Source organism: Periplaneta americana, chromosome 4, assembly GCF_040183065.1.
Source record: "Periplaneta americana isolate PAMFEO1 chromosome 4, P.americana_PAMFEO1_priV1, whole genome shotgun sequence".
Taxonomy (NCBI): Eukaryota; Metazoa; Arthropoda; class Insecta; order Blattodea; family Blattidae; genus Periplaneta; species Periplaneta americana.
In genome coordinates this window covers 94,631,849-94,653,508 of record NC_091120.1, presented here as the reverse complement: position 1 = coordinate 94,653,508, position 21,660 = coordinate 94,631,849, and the positions used below count along the sequence as shown (strand labels likewise).

At 33.6% G+C, this 21,660-nt stretch overlaps 1 protein-coding gene across 2 annotated transcripts in view; it reads right to left on the bottom strand.

Annotated features, from left to right (window-relative positions):
* Positions 1-508: 508 nt before the first annotated feature.
* Positions 509-21,660, bottom strand: part of Ufl1 (UFM1 specific ligase 1) — a 42,930-nt gene continuing 21,778 nt past the window's right edge. Inside the window, exons 8-14 of one of the 2 annotated variants that reach the window (XM_069823749.1) lie at positions 20,362-20,517; positions 12,884-13,116; positions 11,185-11,482; positions 8,255-8,427; positions 6,141-6,352; positions 3,959-4,124; positions 509-647 (exon numbers count right to left, since the gene is read on the bottom strand). In XM_069823749.1, the coding sequence (XP_069679850.1) occupies positions 3,970-4,124; positions 6,141-6,352; positions 8,255-8,427; positions 11,185-11,482; positions 12,884-13,116; positions 20,362-20,517 (1,227 nt within the window). In that variant the 3' untranslated portion in view covers positions 509-647; positions 3,959-3,969. Of the gene's footprint in view, positions 648-3,384; positions 4,125-6,140; positions 6,353-8,254; positions 8,428-11,184; positions 11,483-12,883; positions 13,117-20,361; positions 20,518-21,660 lie in introns of those variants that run through there. The other variant, XM_069823750.1, reaches the window with a different exon arrangement.

Sequence of the window (21,660 nt, the reverse complement as noted above, 5' to 3'; positions counted from 1 at the left end):
AGCTGCTTGTTAGAAACTTTATGTAGCTTAATAATGATAACTTAATACGAAAGAACAATTCCCCTTTGCCAAAGTCAAAAAATTTGCAGTGCAGAAGCTGTAAAAGGCTTCAGCATAATGAATGACATTGACATTTACAAAAGAAATAAACTTACAGTCTCCCAATTGTCCATGTTAATGAATATTAAAATTATTTTATTTATTTATTTATTTATTTATTTATTCTGGTGTAGTTAAGGCCATCAGGCCTTCTCTTCCACAACACCATGAATACAAATACAATAACAGAAATAAATAGAAAAAAAATTATCGGCATACCTATGAAACAATGGGACACAGTCCTGTTTTTTCTAACCCGATTGAGGAATCACTGCCTCGCTATTGACACTCAAGCGCGTCCCACAGCCACAGCAAACAAAATGTCAGTTTGGAACTTATTTTAAAGGTAAAAAGTTATTACTGTTATTATTATTATTATTATTATTATTATTATTACTATTATTATTATTATTATTACTATTATTATTATTACTATTATTATCATTACACTGGAAAAGGAACCACTGTTTCCTACTTCCCCTGCTCCATATCTCTCTGATGGTTGCCCCACTCTTTTCTTTTTTTGTTAAATTATTGCCAGTACATCCCTGTGAACAAAAATACATTTACATGTCAACAGCGTTATTTTCTCATCTGATGGAAGCCACGAATAGAATTTTTTCCACCTTAAAAGTCCACTGCCCTCAGCTGGATTTGAGTGCAGAGACAATGTCTAAAGTACCAAGGCTGACTGATAAAAGTCAAGTACGTTCAAAAAGTCTTTCAAAAGCAGCATAGAACTCTTAGGAAGTAGAGAGGTTTCTTTTTTGCCTTTATTTTTGTATTATATAAGGTGAGACAGAAATATCTCCCCATTTTCAACTGCACATAAAATGTAAAATATTCAAATCAAATATCAAACTGTAATATAAATTTATTCCTTATGGTATGCCATTTATTCCTTCAATTCACTTCTGCATACACTTTCAGATTCCACGTCAAGGATGTGTTCCTAGCCGCAAGACCATAAAATTGTGGATTATGTCATTTCGGAACACTCTTCAGCACTAAAACAGAAACCACCATTTTCACTTTCAAAAAGGTATGGACCAATAATCCTGAACTGTGCGATATCACACCAGACAGTGACGTTCACTATGAAGCGGTCGCATGTTGATCTCTTTCGCATTTTCCTGTGCCCAGTACCGAAAGTTCTGCTTATTTACACTTCCAGAAAAATGAAAATGAGCTTCGTCTGACATTAACAGAACAATATTGTTGGACGGGACTTCAAGAAACTATTTAGCAAATCTCAGATGATTTCCCATATCACAATCTTTAAGTTCGTGGATCATTACCATTTTGTATGGATGAAAGTTAAGATCCTGATGCAAAATTCTCCTAAGGCTGCGATTACTTAATTGCAAAGCTGTTGCATGTTTTCTCGCTGAACGTTGTGGGCTCCTTACGCATGCTTGACGCACAATTGCAATGTTATGTAGAGATCGCACTGAGCTTGGTCGTCCTGGTGGTTTCCGTTTTAGTGCTGAAGCCATATTCCGAAATGACGCAATCCACAATTTTATGGTCTTGCGGCTAGGAACACATCTTTGATGTGGAATCTGAAAGTGCGTGCGGAACTGAACTGAAGGATAAAATTGCGTACCATAAGGAATAAATTTATATTATTATTTGATATTTGACTTCAATATTTTCCATTTTATGTGCAGTTGAAATGGGGAGATATTTCTGCCTCACCTTTTAGTAACAACAATCTGCATATTCAGACACATAGAAATTGCAGGCATTCGGTATATAAATACACATGAACTATTACTTTCAGAATAGCATCGGTTTTCAGATCAGAGATTTAGATTCGAATCCCAATGTCTCTTAAGTTAAACATATGGTGCCTTCCATTATCATCACAGTGTAGAAAAGGAAAGAAACCTTGCTAAACTATTCTACATACATACGGTATGTATAGTATGAGATCTCAGCTGTAAGATGAAATATCATAAGGATTAAATATCTATTTATAACAATAATTCACATTAAAATAAGTTTTATTACTGCATTAAATGATTTAGACCTAATTGAACCATCTTATTTTCTATCTTTAAATTGTAATCAAAATAGAAAATACTGTATTAGCTGAAAATGGTCGTAGTGTATAAGGAAAAATAAGCAATTTCTCACATATTTCGGACAATAGTTATTAGAAGATTATGGTGAATGAAATATAATAGTGAACAAAAGATTGACCGAGTGAGCGGTAAAGATTTTATGATATATTAAATCAGTATCTCAACTGTTTGTGCTGTTGATTCTATATAATTCCTTTTTAACATAACTGAATTCATTTACATAAACACTAACCTCAAATATTTCGAAAAAAAATAGTAATTTTAACTTTCGAAATGAAAATTATAGAGAATTTATGTTATTTTTATGAACAATGTACAGACTGAACACATTTATAAAATTTAATCACATAGCTGGGAATTTTATTTCCCCCCTTTTCGCTTTTAAATATATATAGCTATTCAAAACATGGAGGATACATATAATAGCTCAAGAACTATTCTTACTTTGTACTTAGCCCGAAACTGTCAATAAAGACAGGAATGAAAAGATAGGACTCACACATCTGTACTTCAGAAATATAATATAATTTGTATATTATCTTGAGGTCAGATCCTAATAAAAGAGGTGCATCATTGGAGAGGCTATAAAATTACAGCAAATTCTTAAAATAGCTGTTACGGTCTAAGAAAAAGAATGTGGCACATGCTGTGGTTATTTCAGCAAGCGGATGTTAGGAGTCTGTAACACTTTATAATCTCGTATTAATATATTTTTTTATTCTAAGCAATGTGCAATAAATATAAAATTTCTAATTACACTAAATAACAGACCTAATCTATACAAATACATTTTAATTTCTTTTCTTTATGTAAACGAGAGTAGTGTATAAAATTCAGATTATTAATAGTCAATGTAAGAAATGCATACCGGTATATATATCTCCTCACCTTCCCGTAGTGCAACCTGTTTTTAACAAATGAAGTTCTGGGGATCACGTCACAGTGGTATAACTGTCCCATCAACATGCTAACCTGCCATGGCATGCATAAGTGTCCCCTAAGTGGTGAAGGGGGGATATGGTCAGTGGAGTTGTCTGACAATCCTTCCAGTTAAGTCATAGGGACCCACTAATCAAAGGCAAGTGTGGTCCTCCATACAGTTTGGGGATTATGTGTAGGTGATATAACCATCATAACATAAAAATATAATGCCTTGACTTTATTGCCAAGAACTCAAATTTAGTTAATAGCATGTTTATTACATACAAAGTTAGTGTATATGGAACTGATTTTTACACATTAAATATCAAATATTGAGATTTAGAATTTGGAACACAATTTTATTATATTCACGTTGTAAGTATGGTACTGGTAGTGACAGGAATTGGATAAAATTGACTGTTGAGAATAACAGCAGTAGAACTAGTAGTATTTTATGAACTTTCAATTGCAGAGGTTATTCAATGTCGAAATTCAATGTGAGTGACAAATGACCGACAAATTTCGTCTGGAGCCCTCTATTAGGAACAAGGTTCTTTCAAGTGCCATAATCTACAACGGGACCCAGAGCTTTACTTCCTTCCTACAGGAAGATATCAAATGTTCAAAGATAAATCTGCTTATTATGCAAGTTCAAGAATTAGAATGGGCTACACCACAGTTAAGAAGCAACTAAGGAACAATTTTGTACACTTAAAAAATCCGGTACCATACTCTTTAACTCAACTGATGACAGATTTTAATGTGTAAGAGTATAAATTCGTACAATGAGAAAGTAAACCACTTATATTACAGATAATCGTCAAACACTGAAATCATCCGAAATCACTTACACAGTAGATTTTCATTCCAATTGCTGATCCTTTTTTTCTGAAGAAGTGTGTTTCTTAAATGTCGTTGCAATTTCTTTGATGGCTGGCATACCTTCTTGCAGTAAATTTACGACCTCTGAACGATTTGTATCATCTGAACTAGTTGTTAGAAGCTTCAATACCAAATCTGAAATAATTTTAAGTAAATAAATACATGGATAAATGAATAAATAAATGAATGGATAAATGAATCACTATTTGTTAAAACAACATTCGTCGTGAAAACTAAACTTATGGGAAAGTTAAAAAAAACCACTCAAGTATTTTAGCTCTCTGTAGATCCAGTATGGATACATAAATCATGTCATTTTAACATCAATCGATTAAGTCCAACTATAAATATTGCGAATTAATGACAAACTTGAACCGCTCAAAAACTGTGACTAACATTGTTTTAACAAGTACTAAATCGAATAAATGAATGGAGTGAATAAATGAATGAATAAATCAATAAATTTCCATTAAGTAATTAATACATATAGCATGGCAAATATAACAGTAACACTAAATTTTAAATAATTTTCTACTTATAAATAATACACATTAAATGCACAATTTGTTATTGTTATTACTGTAAATATTATTATTATTATTATTATTATTATGATTATATTTAAATTGTATGTCCATATTCATATGCACGTTCATTTTATTATTATTAACCTATTAAAAATCAGTGGAAATAAAGTAGTTTTTGTGCGTGTGAGCGTGTGCGTGCATCTGAAAAGTAAATCTTAATATACGAGGTGCATCCAGAAAGTAAGTTTTCCTATTTTTTAAAAAAAAAAAGAACACACACTTTCAGGAAAACATTTATTGGCAACAGGTACAGCAATGTTTCAGCTATTTTTCAACATAGCCACCATCAGAATTGAGACACTTGTCGTATTGTGGGATCAACTTTTGTATCCCTCTGTCGTAGAACTCTGCCGCCTGTGAATGGAACCAACGTGTGACAGACGTCTTCAGCTCTTCGTCGTTGCCAAAACGCTCACCAGAGGACAGGAATTTCTTGAGGTGCAAGAAAACGTGAAAATCGCTGGGAGCAAGATCAGGACTGTAGGGTGGGTGATCAAACAACTCCCAGCCAAATTCCGTCAAAACAGCTGCTGTGCACCGAGCTGTATGTGGACGAGCATTGTCATGGAGGAGCACAACACCTGTAGTAAGCATTCCACGCCTCTTGTTTTGAATGGCACGTCGCAATTTTCACAGTGTTTCACAGTAACGGTCAGCGTTCACTGTTTCACCTCTTGGAAGGAAGTCAATGAGCAGAATGCCCTACCTGTCCCAGAACACCGTGCACATCACTTTCCGTACCGACAGCATCTGTTTGAATTTCGTCCTGACCGGAGATCCACTATGCCGCCAATGCATTGACTGCTGCTTGGTTTCCGGGGGGAAGTGCGAAATCCAAGTCTCATCACCCGTGACGATCCTGTCCAGGAACTCGTCGCCGTCATCGTGATACCATTGCAGAAATGTCAGTGCTGCTCCTAAACGTTGCATTTTGTGTTCAGGTGTCAGGTTTTTCGGCACCCACCTGGCACACACTTTTTTGAACAGCAGGTGCTTAGTGACAATCTCATGGAACAAGGATCGCGATATCTGCGGAAAATGGCTGCTCAGCTCCGTAATCGTGAAGCGACGGTTCTCCATGATGCACTGCTGCACCAGCTCAACACGATCATCATTGATGAGGGACGGTCGCCCACTGCGCTCTTCATCATGGACACTTTGACGACCTTCGGAAAACTGCCTACACCAGCAACGCACCATCTGCTTACTCATGACGTTCGGCCCATGGACCTGACAGAGCTGCCGATGAATTTCAATTGGCGCAATGCTTTGTGCATTAAAGAACTTTATCACCGACCGAACCTCGCAGGCGGCGGGAGAAGGAATAAGAGCTTCTATTTCGGACCACTGCTGCCATACTACTGCCACCAGGCGGGACCTGTCCGGCTGGCATATGATTGATACGTCATAGATCTGTTATGCATGCGCAATTGACACGGCTAATTACGTTTACTTTCAAGGGGAAAAAAATCGGGAAACTTACTTTCTGGATGTGCCTCGTACATAAAGGATAAGAATACTCCATGGGGTAATGTTAGCCAAAAATGACAAAATTCAAACTCACCATGATACCTCTGCAAGGTATTGAAAACTTCTGCAGTAACATGCGATTGTAAGTATGTTAAAATGTTGGATACGAAACGTCCAGATGCATGCAGCATTGTTTGTGTGACTGCTTGAAATAATATTAGTGATGTCAGATGTAAAACTAAAGCTGGATCCTCTGAAGCTGTCAACTGTTCCAACAGTGCTTGGCGATGTCCTAACAGCTGTGGTCTGAAACAAAGGAAATAACTTTTATTTAATTGTATATCAGAGTAATAGGTTGAATTTTGTAGTCTTAACAATAATAATTAATACAGTATGTGAACTGAAGAATATGAAATTTCTTTACCATCAAAATACTTATAACTAAACAAAATGACGATACAGTAATACTTCTACTTTCTCCAACTTAAGTACACGTTTAGATATTCTCCAAACAATGTTTTATGATTTTTACAAGAAAAACATATATAAACTGTAATATAATCTTGCAATCATGAGGACTCGAACAGTAATTATCGCAGATTCTTCTAACAAATGTTGTATTTACTCAAATAGAAAATCCGTTTTCTAGCTGAATCTTACTGACGAGAAAGAGACAAGATTTATATGTGGTGATTTTAACCCTTTGAGTGCCAATCACGATTACATCACGATTTTATAATTTTGCTAGAAGTGCCGGTCATGATCTAATCATGATATAGTTTCCATTTAGAATATACAATATTTCAGGAGAAGGATGCATTTATCTGAGTATAATAAAGAACAATTTAAACAAATTAGAAAGAGAGTTAGAACTATAATATGATAAATAATGTGTATCATAGTTATGTTATCGAGATAGACAACACTTTTAAAAATGACTCTAAAGTATTTTGGAATTATATAAAAAAAATAGGAGAACTAGCAAAAATAGCACAGCAAAGTTAATGACTAGGCAAGATCAGATTTTTGATAGTAATGATACTATTTCGGAAGCATTTGCTGATTACTTTAGTTCAGTTTACTCTGTAAACATATTACACAATCCTCTAAGAGAAAATACGGTAACACCGGATTATATTAATTATCCATTAACAACTGAGCCTGTAACTAGACAAGAATATTTGACTATTATTAAAAAGTTAAAGCCTAAAAGATCTTGTGGTCCAGATGACTTACCTTCGTATGTATTGAAAGCTTGTTTCGAAGTACTTATGTATCCTTTATGTTTGTTGTATAATTTAATTTTAAAAACAAAAACTTTTTAAAAAATGTGGAAATTAACAAAGGTTTTCCCTGTGTTTAAATCTGATGATAATAGTAAAATTGAAAATAATAGACCCATTGCAATAGCTTGTGCCTCATCCAAGGTATTTGAGCAGATTCTATATGCACGCATTTTTAATCATATTTACAATGCAACTGATATAAATCAGCATGGATTTTGCACCATAGGTCTACCACAACAAATCTAATTAACTTTATACAAAAGGCATTTAATACATTACATAATCTTAGAAATTTAGACGTGATATACCTTAATTTTTCCGAAGCGTTTGATAAAATTGACAATAAAATTTTAATTAATATACTTTCAAGTTCACTTGTGGGGTCCAGACCTGTCTTCAGACAGTTGACTAAACAATGACAACAACAACAACAGCAGCAGCAGCAACAAAGTTTTTATCCATGTAAAATTTTTATCACTCACTGCTTCAAAAATTATGTTACTCATGTCGTAATTATGCATAAACTCATAATGATAAGAAATTGTAAAATTTGATAGAGTCCAGTATTGTATGGTAACAACACCACCAGCACCAGCATCAGCACTAGCAATAATAATAATAATAATAATAATAATAATAATAATAATAATAATAATAATAATATCATCATCATCATAATTAATTCCTTGCGGAACAAAGGGCCTTAACGAAATTCCTCCAATGGACTCTATCTCTTGCCATAACTTTTATTGCTCTCCACTCAACAGTCATATGTTTCTAAAAATATTATCACTTTTTCTTTTAAAAAATTATGATCGCTAAATTATTTAAATTTGGCACTATGAATCATATTACTATTGCCTAATATTGAAATACAATTAAAGAAATAGGTACTGCAAGAAATGAGTCTCTAAATACACACCTTTCTTTCTTCTTGTCAGGTTTACGGAGAATCATGTCACAAACTCCAGGTCCCAGTGCAGTTTCAATACAATTCAGAACTTCATCCACTGAATTGTTGTTCAAGGACTTGTGCAATTTAAGCAATGATTCCTTGCTTTCATTAGGAGCATCATTTAGTATTTTCATTCTTATCTGTTAAGTAAAGTATGAAAAAAGATATTGATAACAAGTAAAAGATAGCATAAAAAGTATGATAATTAGCTAAAGGAATAATATACTTAAATTTACATTCAATAATTTCCACCAAAAGAGGAATGATAAGAGTTGCAAAATGTTTTAAGAGAGTATTTTGTAGACGTGAAGGAGTAGTCCCAGCAGCAATGTTACATAAGAGTACAACTCTTTAATTTTAACTTACACTATCAAGTTATGTCAAAAGCTTAATACATGCGGGGAATAATCCTAACTGCACAGTTGGTGTAATCATAACATAGTTGGGTTCTCATATTTTTATTGCCTTCAAATGTGGTCAACTAAGATTTCCTTGTCTGTGCTAATAAAGAATTTGACTTCTGAACTTGGGATAACTGCGAGGAAAAGTTCTCCAAATGACAGGATAGTGGACAACAACGAACAAAAGACTTTAATTTTGTTTTGTGCAGATAATTTATGACAAAGTCTTCAGTTATACTATATTTCTGAAAGAAGTTATGATAATGATTTCTACTGTCCTTAAAAAAAATATACTGTTTTTTCTAGGATTGAACCTGGAAATTTCGGATCTAATAATAAGTACAGCAACCAATCAACTGATAGAGGACAACTGTAATCGTAACTTTGCACAGTCTACATTTCACAATCAACAAATTATATTCAGTCAGCCACAATGGAATAATAATATTATATGATTGGCAAAGTCAAGGGCAGAGATGAGATGTATTAATTAAGATTTTCAAACATGTAACATTCATACCATACACATTCGAAAGAATTCAACAGTGTTTCTGTGAGAATACAAAGTGTGTACATAGTTCAGTTAGAAATTTGATGTGGTGCTCGCGAAAATGGCAGCCTTGGAGCCACAAACTTCGAAATGTGATTTTACAATATTTGTTTCAAATTGCTTCTGAATACCTCTCAGGTCAATTAACATAATATACGAGTGGTTTGAAAGCGTTCCATATAGATAGAAATATTACTAGCAAAAAAAACCTTAATGATAAGAAAATTTTGCACCTACATGTTATAAGTATATTTAAACTAAACTCAGCAATACGAGCACTGCAATATTATACACATAAAATTTAGCATCTTTCATACGATTTCAGAAGATTAAGATACATAATTACATTTTAGACTCTTCCTGTCTACTGATATTAAAAATAAAATGCAAAAATTTAACAATGAACATAATTATTACATTTATGAAAGGACATTAAGTTAATAAACGCAATATATACAGTCCACCAAAAAAATGTATACACTCTTTGTCAGACTGTATCAGAATATTGATATTGTCAAGTGATTTGAATTACGAGTATGTTGTAGTATGGTCTTTCGCTCAACAGATGTTGGTACTTTCATCATGATAGTGAGAAAACAAAATGCCTGGAGTATGCTTGATGTTCGAGCAGCAAAAATGCATTCTGAAGTGGTTTATGAGGTTTGATAATGCCGTTGAAGTGCAGCATCAGTGGAGGTCAGAGTATGAAACAGAACCCCCAACCCGCCTAACAAATAAGCACATTATTGACAAGTTTGAGGCACATGGAACAATTTGTGATATTCACAAAGGAAGATTGGGAAGACCGCATACAGCTACAAGTTCTGCTTCATCGGCTCTCGTGTTGGAAAGGTTTGTTACTTCTGCATAGAAGTCTGTTACGCAATGTGCACATGAAGTGGGGATTAGAAGTACAAGTGTATGTCGAATTCTGAAAGCTGCTAAGTTGAAAGTTTACATCCCACAATTACTGCAAGCGATTAATGATGTTGATTCTGATCGTCAAATATAATTTTGCAAATGGTATCAGCAAATGGTAACTGAAGACGAATAATTTGTGACGAAGATAGTGTAGTCTGATGAGATCCAGTTTAAACTTAATGCAACAGTGAATCGGTATAACGTGTCTACTGGGCACCAGAAAATCCGCATGTTCATGTGAATAAGGCGGTCAATCTACTAGGGGTTCATGTGTGGTATGAATTATCATTTAGGGGCTTTGTAGGACCCTTTTTCTTTGATGGTACTGTCACTGGAGAAGTGTACCTCAAAATGTTACGCAAATCAATTTTACCAGGTGTACGTGCACTTTATGGAGCTGATGATGTCTTCTACCAACAGGACAGGGTGCCACCACACTACCACCTAGCCATATGAGCTTTCCTGGATGACAATCTGTAGGGACATTGGATTGAGTTCCCGCCAGGGTCGCCAGATCTAACCCCTATGGGTTTTTACTTGTGGGGAACTGTGAAAGATCAAGTCTATCGATGTAAGTCGCGCATGCTGGAGGACCTTCATCAGGAGATTACAGTGGCATGTGCAAAGATCTCCATTGAAATTGACCACATAGCTGTTGCGACCACTCATCATTGCGTTGTGTGTCTGGCCACCAATGCCGAACATTTTGAACATCTAAAGTAACCATGTGCTTAAATGAAGACAGTACTACATGTGTGATCAGTATTTAAATGTAAAACAAACACATAAGAAACAGTTTTTGTTCTTATAGAATGTATACATTTTTTTTTGGAGGGCTCTGTATTTCAAACTTAAATAAAGATCCAATCTCGTTTAGCCTTGGCATGATTTTATATATAAAAAAAAAAGGTTATATCTTTATACTACAGAAAAAAAAAGAGCAAAGACAGTCTTTCTATGGATTTCACCATGAAGTGTACAATAAAAATTATAATATTTATTCAATAAAATAAATAAAATCTTACCTCAGGTGAAAGTTCTTTAGTTTGATCATACTGAATCATGTTCTCTTGAGCAACATATGAAAATATTTCATTAGTAATTTCAGTGCATAATGTTTTGAGAAGGTATTTAATTAACTGCTGTTGAACATCTTTGTCACTGAATTGCTTCAGTCCTTTTTCAAATAATCTAACATTTGTCACCATTGCATTTAATTTGTCCTGAAGTTCACTATGTGTCTTACGTCGATTCTGAGCTGTTGAAGCCATTGTGCTTTCAAATACAACCTGAGCTGCAGCAAGTCCAGTCTTGTTCAAGGAACTAAAAATAGACATACATACTGTATTATGTTTATAAATTATACCATGTAAAATTATTAACATTTAATATATATAAATTCCGTCACCTAATAATGACTTGTTTCATTTTTTTTTTTGGTTATAATTTGAAGCACTAATCACTTAAAAATGTTAATTAATAATCTAAATTCTTACTGTAATGTATGAATACTTACTAACATGTATTGTACATTGCTTATAGTTTCTATTGAATTAATAATTAATTTACCGTATTTTCTCGAATAACCTGTGCCTAAGCTGAGCACCACACTTTTGAAAAGGGGGGAGGGAAATTATAGAAATAAAACTTTCAACAAATGTATTCACGACCACGACAAATTAAAAAAACAAAATACATTTCAGTTAACAATAAATAAATAAATAAATTTTATCCTGGAACAGAACACATTTCAAACCCATCCTATGCGCATGCTATGCACACATGTTCGTTGTCTTGCTTAATTGGCTGTTTATACGATATCCGCAACATTAATAGTACACATCACAATTTCCATGTTCCTCTGCATCTTCGACAATTTTAAAAATATAAAACGAATAAACTATACACTTATCACTCTTGAACTTGATTCTGACGCTAATCCAAATGCCATTTAATAATGTTATGAATTGAAATATCCTCGTGAGAAAATAATGGCATTAGCTCCCTACCACCTTAGGAGTTGCCCAGGAGGAAAATCGTGCAATGTTGCCAACTTAATTTCGAATTAGCAGCACACCCGTAATTTTTACTTGTATATTTAGAAATAAAGTGCGCAGGTATTCGAGAAAATATGGTAATTGTGAGAATGATTATCTACATTGTCCAAAGAGTTCAATAAATTAAACAAATTTTCGAACTCAATTATGGGTAACTTGCAACATGATGGTGCGATACCACCATATACGACCAGATTTGTTTAACACATAGTCTCTGTTGCTCATAATTGGCTAGAAGTTAACAATTACATAGAAGGCAGTGATGTAAAAGGGCACTGAATTGCACTCAACTGATCTAGAGTGTTTGGTATTACAATAAGAATCCTTCTTCAAAGCAAATTTAGGAATCTATGTATAAAATTCTTAAATTAACTATGTTCTTTGCAGTGTGATAATCTGAATCTTTGACCTGCAAATGTGAAGGGTCGATCTATTATTAGATTTCTGAAATAAAATCCGTTTTTGTAGGTCCTGTGTATCAAACAAATTCTGTTGTCATTTCTACTGAAATTGTGAGACCATTTCTTCTTTTAGAGTACTATCAAGCACCAGTTCTTGCATGATTTTGACTAACATATGTCTTGTCTATATATAAAGTAGGACAACGATTTCCAGTTCCAATATAATTATTATCTTTATCACTTAAACAGAGTATAGGCCTACTTACGGATGAAGGTAATTTGCAATTTCTGTTATGAGTTCGCTGAAGTCATCTTCTTGCAAAAATTCATCTGTAATTAGTACTTCTTTGATATCTTCAATATTTAACATCTCCAATTTATTAACACCACTTTTTGATGCCTTTCCACCAGAAGAAGTTACCTCTTCATCAGAATCTCCTGCTGTTACTTTACCACGTTGATATTTCTTCTTTGTTGATTTTGTTTTAGTTTCTCGACCCTATTCAGAGTAACATGAATTATTATGTGTTGTAACAAATACTTATATGTTGTCATACTAATTACTAACTATAATATTCCCAAAGGATATATCACACTACTCTAAACCTAAAGCAAAAATACATTGAATAATTTATGTTTATTTACGAAAGCTTCACATCTGAAAACTTAGCTTCATAACAGAGGAAAGGTACTTCAAATTTCCATGTGGTGAAATATATGATGCTTACTTTACACTTAGACGAAGTTTTAGAACTATGTGGCAGTTGCATTATTAATTACGCCATCTTCAAAAAGGCTGTACTCATTAAGTTTAAAATGCATGCAAACTTTTAAACACATTTTTCCGTACTTGCATTCACATTGTTAAGGATTACTGCATATTCTTTCAAGTATACTTAACAAAGTTATGTTGACAACAGAAAAAAAAAATTAATAAAAAAATAAAATGTGTGGATGCATTCTGTAAATTTTATAAATTAGAATATGAATAAGTTTAATTGCTTCCCTATTTTTACAAGATATAACAAAAAATGTGAGAACATATACAGTTTCTAAAGATGTCAAAGGTACTATAAACATTTCAGATATGATGCTTACAATTTGAGGGAGATGAAACATTTTGAAACTATGCAAATTAATTTTTGTGAAATTTAAATAACTCTTAAATTAAATTACTGAACCTATAAACCTGAAATTTAAACACATCATTACTGATAATAGGAGTATGTATACAAAACATATATATATATAAAATAAAATTAATTTCACCCATCGCCACCCTTAAAATTAATTGTAAAAAATGGATGAAAACAACACTATAATATTTTTCAACATACTTCACTAAACAAAATACAGTGAAATCTCAAAATAACGTACTTCAGTATAACATATTTTTCAGTTTAACGTTGTTGTTGTTGTTTTCTAATGCCAGGCGTTTGACAATAAAGTCATTTGACCTCTTGCACTCCAATATTTTTCAAAGATATTATCGTGGCCAGCCACTGAAGCACAGATTTTGAGGTGTTCCGAATCCATTTCTTGGTTTGAGTTGCACAATGGGCAGTTAGGGGACTGATATATTCCAATTCTATGCAGGTGTTTGGCCAAACAATCATGGCCTGTTGCCAATCTAAATGCAGCTACAGACGATTTTCGTGGTAAATCGGGAATTAACTGTGGATTTTGATGCAGAGAGTTCCATTTTTTCCCTTGGGATTGTGTTATCAAATTTTGTTTGTTGAAGTCTAAGTATGTAGATTTAATAAATCTCTTCAAAGAGTAATACGTAGATTTAGTAACAGGTCTGTAAGTAGCAGTGCTGCCCTTCTTTGCTAAAGCATCCGCATTCTCGTTTCCCAGGATTCCACAATGGGATGGTATCCATTGGAAAACAATTCTTTTATTGAGCGATATTAATTGAGAGAGCATTTTAGTTATTTCTGCTGTTTGAGATGAAAGTGTGTGTTTAGAGACTATTGATAGAATAGCTGCTTTGGAGTCTGACAATATAACTGCATTTTTAAATTTAATGATGTGGCATAGAAGATTCCTGAGACATTCACTTATTGCAATGATCTCTCCATCAAAACTTGTTGTTCCATACCCAAGAGATCTATAAAGAGAGAAGAGACAGCACATAACACCTGCACCGGCACCTTGTTCTCTGGAGATCAAGGATCCATCAGTGTATAAATGAAGCCAGTTTTGTGGAGTGTACCTAATATTAATTGTCTCTAAAGACAATTGTTTTAGTATTTCAGTATTTACTTCTGATTTTAGTATTTCTTCTGTTAAATTTAGATTATATTCTATATTTAATAGAGTTAAAGGGGCTGGTTTAATTTGTAAGTTTTCTTTTAAATTCGGGATATTGATTTTCTGTTTTAATTCTTGAACAATGGATATGAAACTTTTTTGAGTTTTCAATCTACAGAGAGGACTGTATGAATGCCAATTGTTTCCTGGTAATCTGATAAGTTTTTCATATTGAATCAGTGCTTTTTCTTCTATTGTCATTTTGATACTGTTAATATTAGTGAGGAATCTCACAGAATCTATTGGAGTTGTTTTGATTCCACTAGTAATGAGTCTGAGAGCTTGGTTTTGAACATATTCTATGTCGTTTATGAAAGGTGAAGTAATTAAAATTTCTCTGCAGTATGTCAGCACTGGCTGTATAAACATTTTGTATGTAGTGTTCAAAGTATTCCTAGAGCATCCCCATTTCTTTCCTGCTAGTCTTTTTAGAAGGGAGAATCTTTTACGAGCTTTTTCAGAAATGTATTTCAAATGGTTGCTCCATGTTAACTTATTATCGAAAATAACTCCAAGATATTTGGATTCATAAGTCCTAGGAAGGTGTTGGCCATTGTATTGGATATTGAATTCTCTTTCTTTTTTACCAAGTGAAAATATTTGGTAGTTACTTTTGCTTAAATTAAGTGTCATCAAATTTGATGTATTCCATTCATGTAGTTGATTTAGAGCTTTAAGAGCAGAATTTTGAATTTTGTCTCTATGTCTGTAAGATCCGGAAGTCCACAAAACTATATCATCTGCAAATAGTGCTGTTTTCATGTTTGATTCCTCTAATAGGGAGGGTAAGTCATTTATATAAATATTGAATAAAGTTGTGCTGAGGACAGCGCCCCGAGGTAGACCTTGATATGTTTGTCTGTAACTAGAAAGTGAGTTATTGAATTTAGTGGCAATGAATCTTTGACTAAGGAATTCTGATATCCATCTGAACATATTGCTGGAGATACCTAATTTCTGGAGTTTTAGTAATAATTTATTTCTCCAAACAGAGTCATATGCTAACTGAAAGTCAATAAATATTGCCAAGGTATCTTCTTTCTTGTTAAAACTGTCTTTTATTTCTTTGCCGAGGCGTATGACTTGTTCATTGGTAGAGTGTAGTTGTCGAAAGCCGGCTTGTCTCGGTGATAAAAGATTTTGGGATTCTAAATACCAAGTTAATCTGTTGGAGATCATCGACTCCATGGTTTTTGCTATCATGCTTAATAGTGCTATTGGTCGATAACTATTAACATCATGAGCAGGTTTCCCTTTTTTGTGAATTGGTACAATGATTGCTTTTTTTCCAAGCTGCAGGAATTGAGGTGTTCCATGATAAATTGAAAATGGATAAAAGTACAGACTTGGCTTTTTCCCCCAGATGTTTAAAAAATTCGGAATTAATGTTGTCGGGGCCATGAGATTTCTTGGTTTTTAAATTTTGTATAGCTAGAGTTAATTCTTTGGAAGTAAAATTTTAATTAAATATTTCAGGTTTTGTACTAGTAATATTGTTTTTATTATTTTTATGTAATTCTCTTTTGATAAATTTGTCAGTTTTTTTGATATTGGGATGTAATCTGTGAGAGTTTGAGTAGTGTTTATTAAATGCGTTTGCTATATCTGTACTATCTGTTAGTGTTTTGTTATTATGAATAATAGGTTGGCTAGTATTTTCCTGTGTATTGGAAATATTCTTCAGAAATTTATATGTTTTAGCGCTATCGGTTCTGTAATTAATATTTTCAATAAATTTATTGAAACTGTTCTTTTTTGCTGCTATGATTGCTTTTTTAAGAATGGCAGTCTTCTTCCTCCAATCTTGAGTATTTTCTGGTGTTTTGCTATGTTCTGCTTTGGTTCTTGCTTTATCTCTATCTTGTTTCAATAAATTCAGGTTTTCTGTCCAGAATGGGGTGTATTTTTTTGGTTTGCCTCGTGGAATGTGCTTTTTTGCAATTTTAAGAAGAGATTCACAGAAATATTTGTTCAATCTATCTGAGTTTGTATTTTCCATTAGTGCTGTGTTGACCTTGAGGTGTTCGTCGAGTTCTGTTGTAAATAGTTTCCAATTCGCTTTCTTAAAGTTCCATGTTGTTTTGTTATTGTAGGGTTCTGTTCTTCGGTTTTGGTGGAGATGGATAGAAGCAATGATGACTCTATGGCCAGATCCAGGATCTTCAATTATTTTTTTCTTGGTTTCGTGATGGATATCTGATGTTACTAGTAATAAGTCTGGATTTGTACCAGAACCAGAATAATGAATGAAAGTAGGGGGATCTTCTTTTCTGTAGACAAGTTCTGCAGTTGTAGTATTTAGGAGGTCCATGATCATTTTTCCAGGTTGGTTTACATTATCGTAGCCCCAAAGTTGGGAGTGGGCGTTAAAGTCACCAATTATGATAGTTTTAGGTTGTATATCAAACAAAGTTAGATCAAGGGGATTATTAGGTGGGTTATAGGCACTGTAGATTTTGAAATGTTGTTGATTTTTCCATACTTCAATTTTTATTAGTTCTAATTTGTCTTGATTATCCATTCTTTTATGATTTGAAAATTTGTAATTAATTTCTTTGATGTACCTACGAGAATTCCACTACTAATCTCTCTACCTTTGGGTAACAGTTTCATATTAAAACCTTTAAAATTAAAATATTTTAATTGGTCAGCATTAAGGTTAGCTTCTTGAATAAGGAAGATATCTATATTATTATCTGACATTATATTGGCTAGTTCAGTCTTCTTGGCTGATGTTATACCACCGGCATTCCATTGTAAGATGTTTAGTTGATTCTGTACCATGAAAGTAGTCCCCGCCCGGAGATCCGATTGGGGAACTATTTTACCTCCGGATAATTTTAGCTTAATGGTACTCATTTCATATTGGAGCGGTTAAATGGCAAGTTCTAGCTGATTTAAGTGAACACCATTTTTTAACGTTTTGGTGGCTACTTCATTCACACACAACCCCCAGAATGTCTGGAGGACCACACCTGCTGTTGGTCAATGGGTCCATTGGACCTAGCTGGGAGATCTTGTTGATCACCAGCTTTCCCTCCTTAAGCCACTGGAGGTCGATTTTAGTGCCATAGCAGGTCAGCACTAGGAACAGAAAATCAGAAAGAGGGGAAGTGAAATGAACCCCTAGGCCTCGAATGCACTAATGCCGTCGGGATCGAAGAAAGTAAGAGTTCAGTCAGAGGACTGGATAGGAAAGGGTAAAGAGGGAATTAGGTATTGGATAGAGGAAAATTATACCAAATTCAGTCATTAACTCATCAAGCTGACCAGTGCTAATGGATGAGTAGCCCCTCCCTTTAGTTCAGCTCGTAAAATTATGCTTACTAACAGCTGCACCACGGGAAGGTAGGGATGGGACATTGGGTATTTGTCCAGGTTGGTTCCTTAAAGCCTTCAATGGGAAGGATTAATAGCTCTCCCCCCTGTATCCGACAGATACCCTTTTGCACCCAGGGTGAAAATGTTCCCGAAAGAATTCTGATGTGTTTGACAGAAGTAGGACAATTTGTGGATAATGAACTACTCAAGAAACACTTCAAACAAAATAAGTGATTACTTCAGGTCATCCTAATTCTTACTTTAAGGAAGTTTTTATGTATTTTTTATTTCTTAAAACTGTTAGTGTTAAGTATTTTATTGTAAAGTTTAATAACTCTTTAAAGTGTACTTGTGTGTTTGAATTTGTTTTGTGACACAAAAACTGTAATCACAACTGGTAACAGTAGGTGAAAAGCATAGTTTTCAGAATAAAGTACTTTTAACTATAAAGTATAAAAAATTTGATTTTCTGATGTTATACATGTGATAACTCACTCACTCACTCACTCCTTGATACATGTTTCTGGCCTAAGTCAACTACAAGAAATCTGTGTTGTCAAGACTCAAACAGGAAAATGAAATCACAATATCTGCGATAATAATTAGTAGGGGGTGGATGTTGTTGAAAAGTAATCTTCTTATTTTTAACATTAGGATGATGCCTATTAATATGGAAATCCTTTCTGTTAATATCAATGTAAAAAATTAATTTCTTATGTTGCATTTTTCATTTTTTGATGTTTTTGAACTAATAGGTTATTTTTATATTTTTTCCGCATTTTTTGGTCATTTTTTAATACTTTGAAGATCTTTTAGATCATTTGGAATGCATTTTACCTTCTTCTTTATAGACAGGCCTGTTAAATCTTTTTCTAAGCAAATAGATCAGTAATAATTACCTATTAAATAAGTGAATAACAGTGAAGTTTGAATTTTATAATTTGAAACAAACTCTAAAGTCCATCCCTCATTCCACTGAAGGCTTCACTTCACACTATATAAAATGCTTCACAACAGCTTAGTTTAAGTGAGGGCTTTGACCACTACTGTTCTTTTGTCGGTATAAGGGTGTCTTTAGAATTTATGTTTGGAAGGAGGAAACTTTCACCATTTCCTGGACAATAGGACATTGTGTCCCCAATATGGTTTGGAAGGGATCTATTGTAATAGACAGTATTTTAACAGAAAGATTGCAGAAATGCATGCTGCGCCCACAATTTGTTTTGTCATTCACACTTCCACAAAAGTCTGGTAACAAAAGTGAAAAGCAGGAGGAGGAGGAGACAGAGAATGAAGGCACTGACATGGACCATCTCTGACTGAAACATATTGTAAACCCTCATTAAAATCTATAGTTTTTCCTTGAAATCTTCATTTTGTTGCGTGCCCTTTTCCTTTATCTTGGTGAAATTTCAGGAAGTTGCCTCCTCTCTCCGAGTTTGGAGGGCAGTTATTGAAACAAGGTGACTAATTTTTAAGAAGTTGTGGTGCGAGTACTTTGAATAATATTTAAATTTAATTTTCTTTTAATTTTATGTCATTTTTCCATTACTTTAAGAGCATTTTATTGATCATTTTAAGTAGATTTTTAGGTCATCAACATCTGCCACCTACTAAATAGTATCGTGCGAATTTTCATTTCGTTCCTACATTTACTACGAGATATTATCACCATCAGTCAGATGCCAGAGACAAAACACCTAGACTCAAATGTTAGGAACAGTACAGGGAGAACTAAAAGGCCGCCATTGTAATTTTTGTCAACACATTCGATTAATGTGGTAGGTTCTTTTACATGCTGCAAATTAAGCAACATGGAACCCACAGTTTTACTTCCCTCCCAGAGGAAGTCGTACTATAGAGTTCCTTGCCCAAAAAATCTATTGCCCTCCATTGGGTTTTTGAACCCATGAACCTCGGATCCAAAGTCTATTGTCATATATGTTAGACCACAGAGGATGACATATACGTGACTTCTTCAGATATATACTTTTATTGAGCTTTTAAATACACTTAAAAAAGAAGATTTTTTAAATTACCAGTACAGCTTTTAATAATGATGTATTGTATATATAATTCCGTAACAATGTAGTGTATGTTTAGGTACCTGTGTTCCTCCACCACCTTTTCCTCCAGTAGCCTTTTTACGTCTTTCCTCTCTACGATCAGCTTTTGAACTGGGTTCATCTTGTTCTGTAAGACTTCTGTTATTTTGCAACTTGCTCTCAGCTTGAGCTGAAAGATATACTCCTGAAGAGACAATCTGCAAGGAAGTACATGCATGTTCAGTGAAATTAAATATTGGCTCCATGTCACCAGGTTTTTTTTCTGAGGTGTGTGAGGTGTGACAGCCATGGAGGGCCAAGGCCACCAGTCAACTGCTGACCTCAAATCCACAGGCCTTAGCAAAGGTGAATAAAGCATCATGTGTCTCACACAAAAACATGTCTCAAAAATGGATATAGATATATGTGAAGGTCCAATAAAGAACAATGTATTGTAGAAGAACACAATTTATACTTATGCAATTGCATTCTTCATAACTTGATCCGTAAGTGTATCCTATTCCAAAGTTTTGAATATGCTTAATGAAAAAAAAAAAAAAAAAAAAAAAAAAAAAAAAAATCCTCTAATTCAAACAGCAATATGCTAATAACAAGCAAAAATACTAATAACTTTCAAATTGAACTCAATACAGTACTTGGCTGCATGAGTTCTTCTTTTAAAGTAAAGAAACTGGCAACCGGTATAGATAAGTGAAATGGAATCAAGTTTCTGACATACAGGCTGCAGACAAGATATTATATGGAGGAAATAATGGCAAGATTTTAAAACAAACTGTAAGTACTAAGTTTTTAGGTCCTAAAACTGACAATCACTTAAACTAGAAGGAACATATTGAATATGATAAGCAAAAACTTTATTCAGCCTGTTATGCAATTAGTTCAATGAAATATTTTGCTGCCATCTATACACTAAAGTTAATATATTTTGCTCATTTTCATTATATTGTGAAATATGGTTTGATTTTTTGTGGTGAACTCCTCTGACAGTAAAAACATTTAAATTAGTAAAAGAAAAGTATTTGTTTGACAGCTGGTGCATATTAAACAGATTCTGGTATACAATAATTATTTCTGAACTATCAAATACAGACCCTTCCCTGCGAATATGTACTTTTATTAATGATGTCCTATATAGATAATGAAGGTAAATTTTTCAAGGAATAAAAAAATTCAAAACATGAATATTGATGGCCTAGATCTAATATCATGTATGTGATTTCTTCAAAATTTTCTTACTGATTATTGTGCTTTTCAGTGGTTCAAATAGACATAATACATAAATAATAAACAGTTTTATGTCTCTCCTGAAAATTTTGAAAAAATCACATAAGTGGTATTAG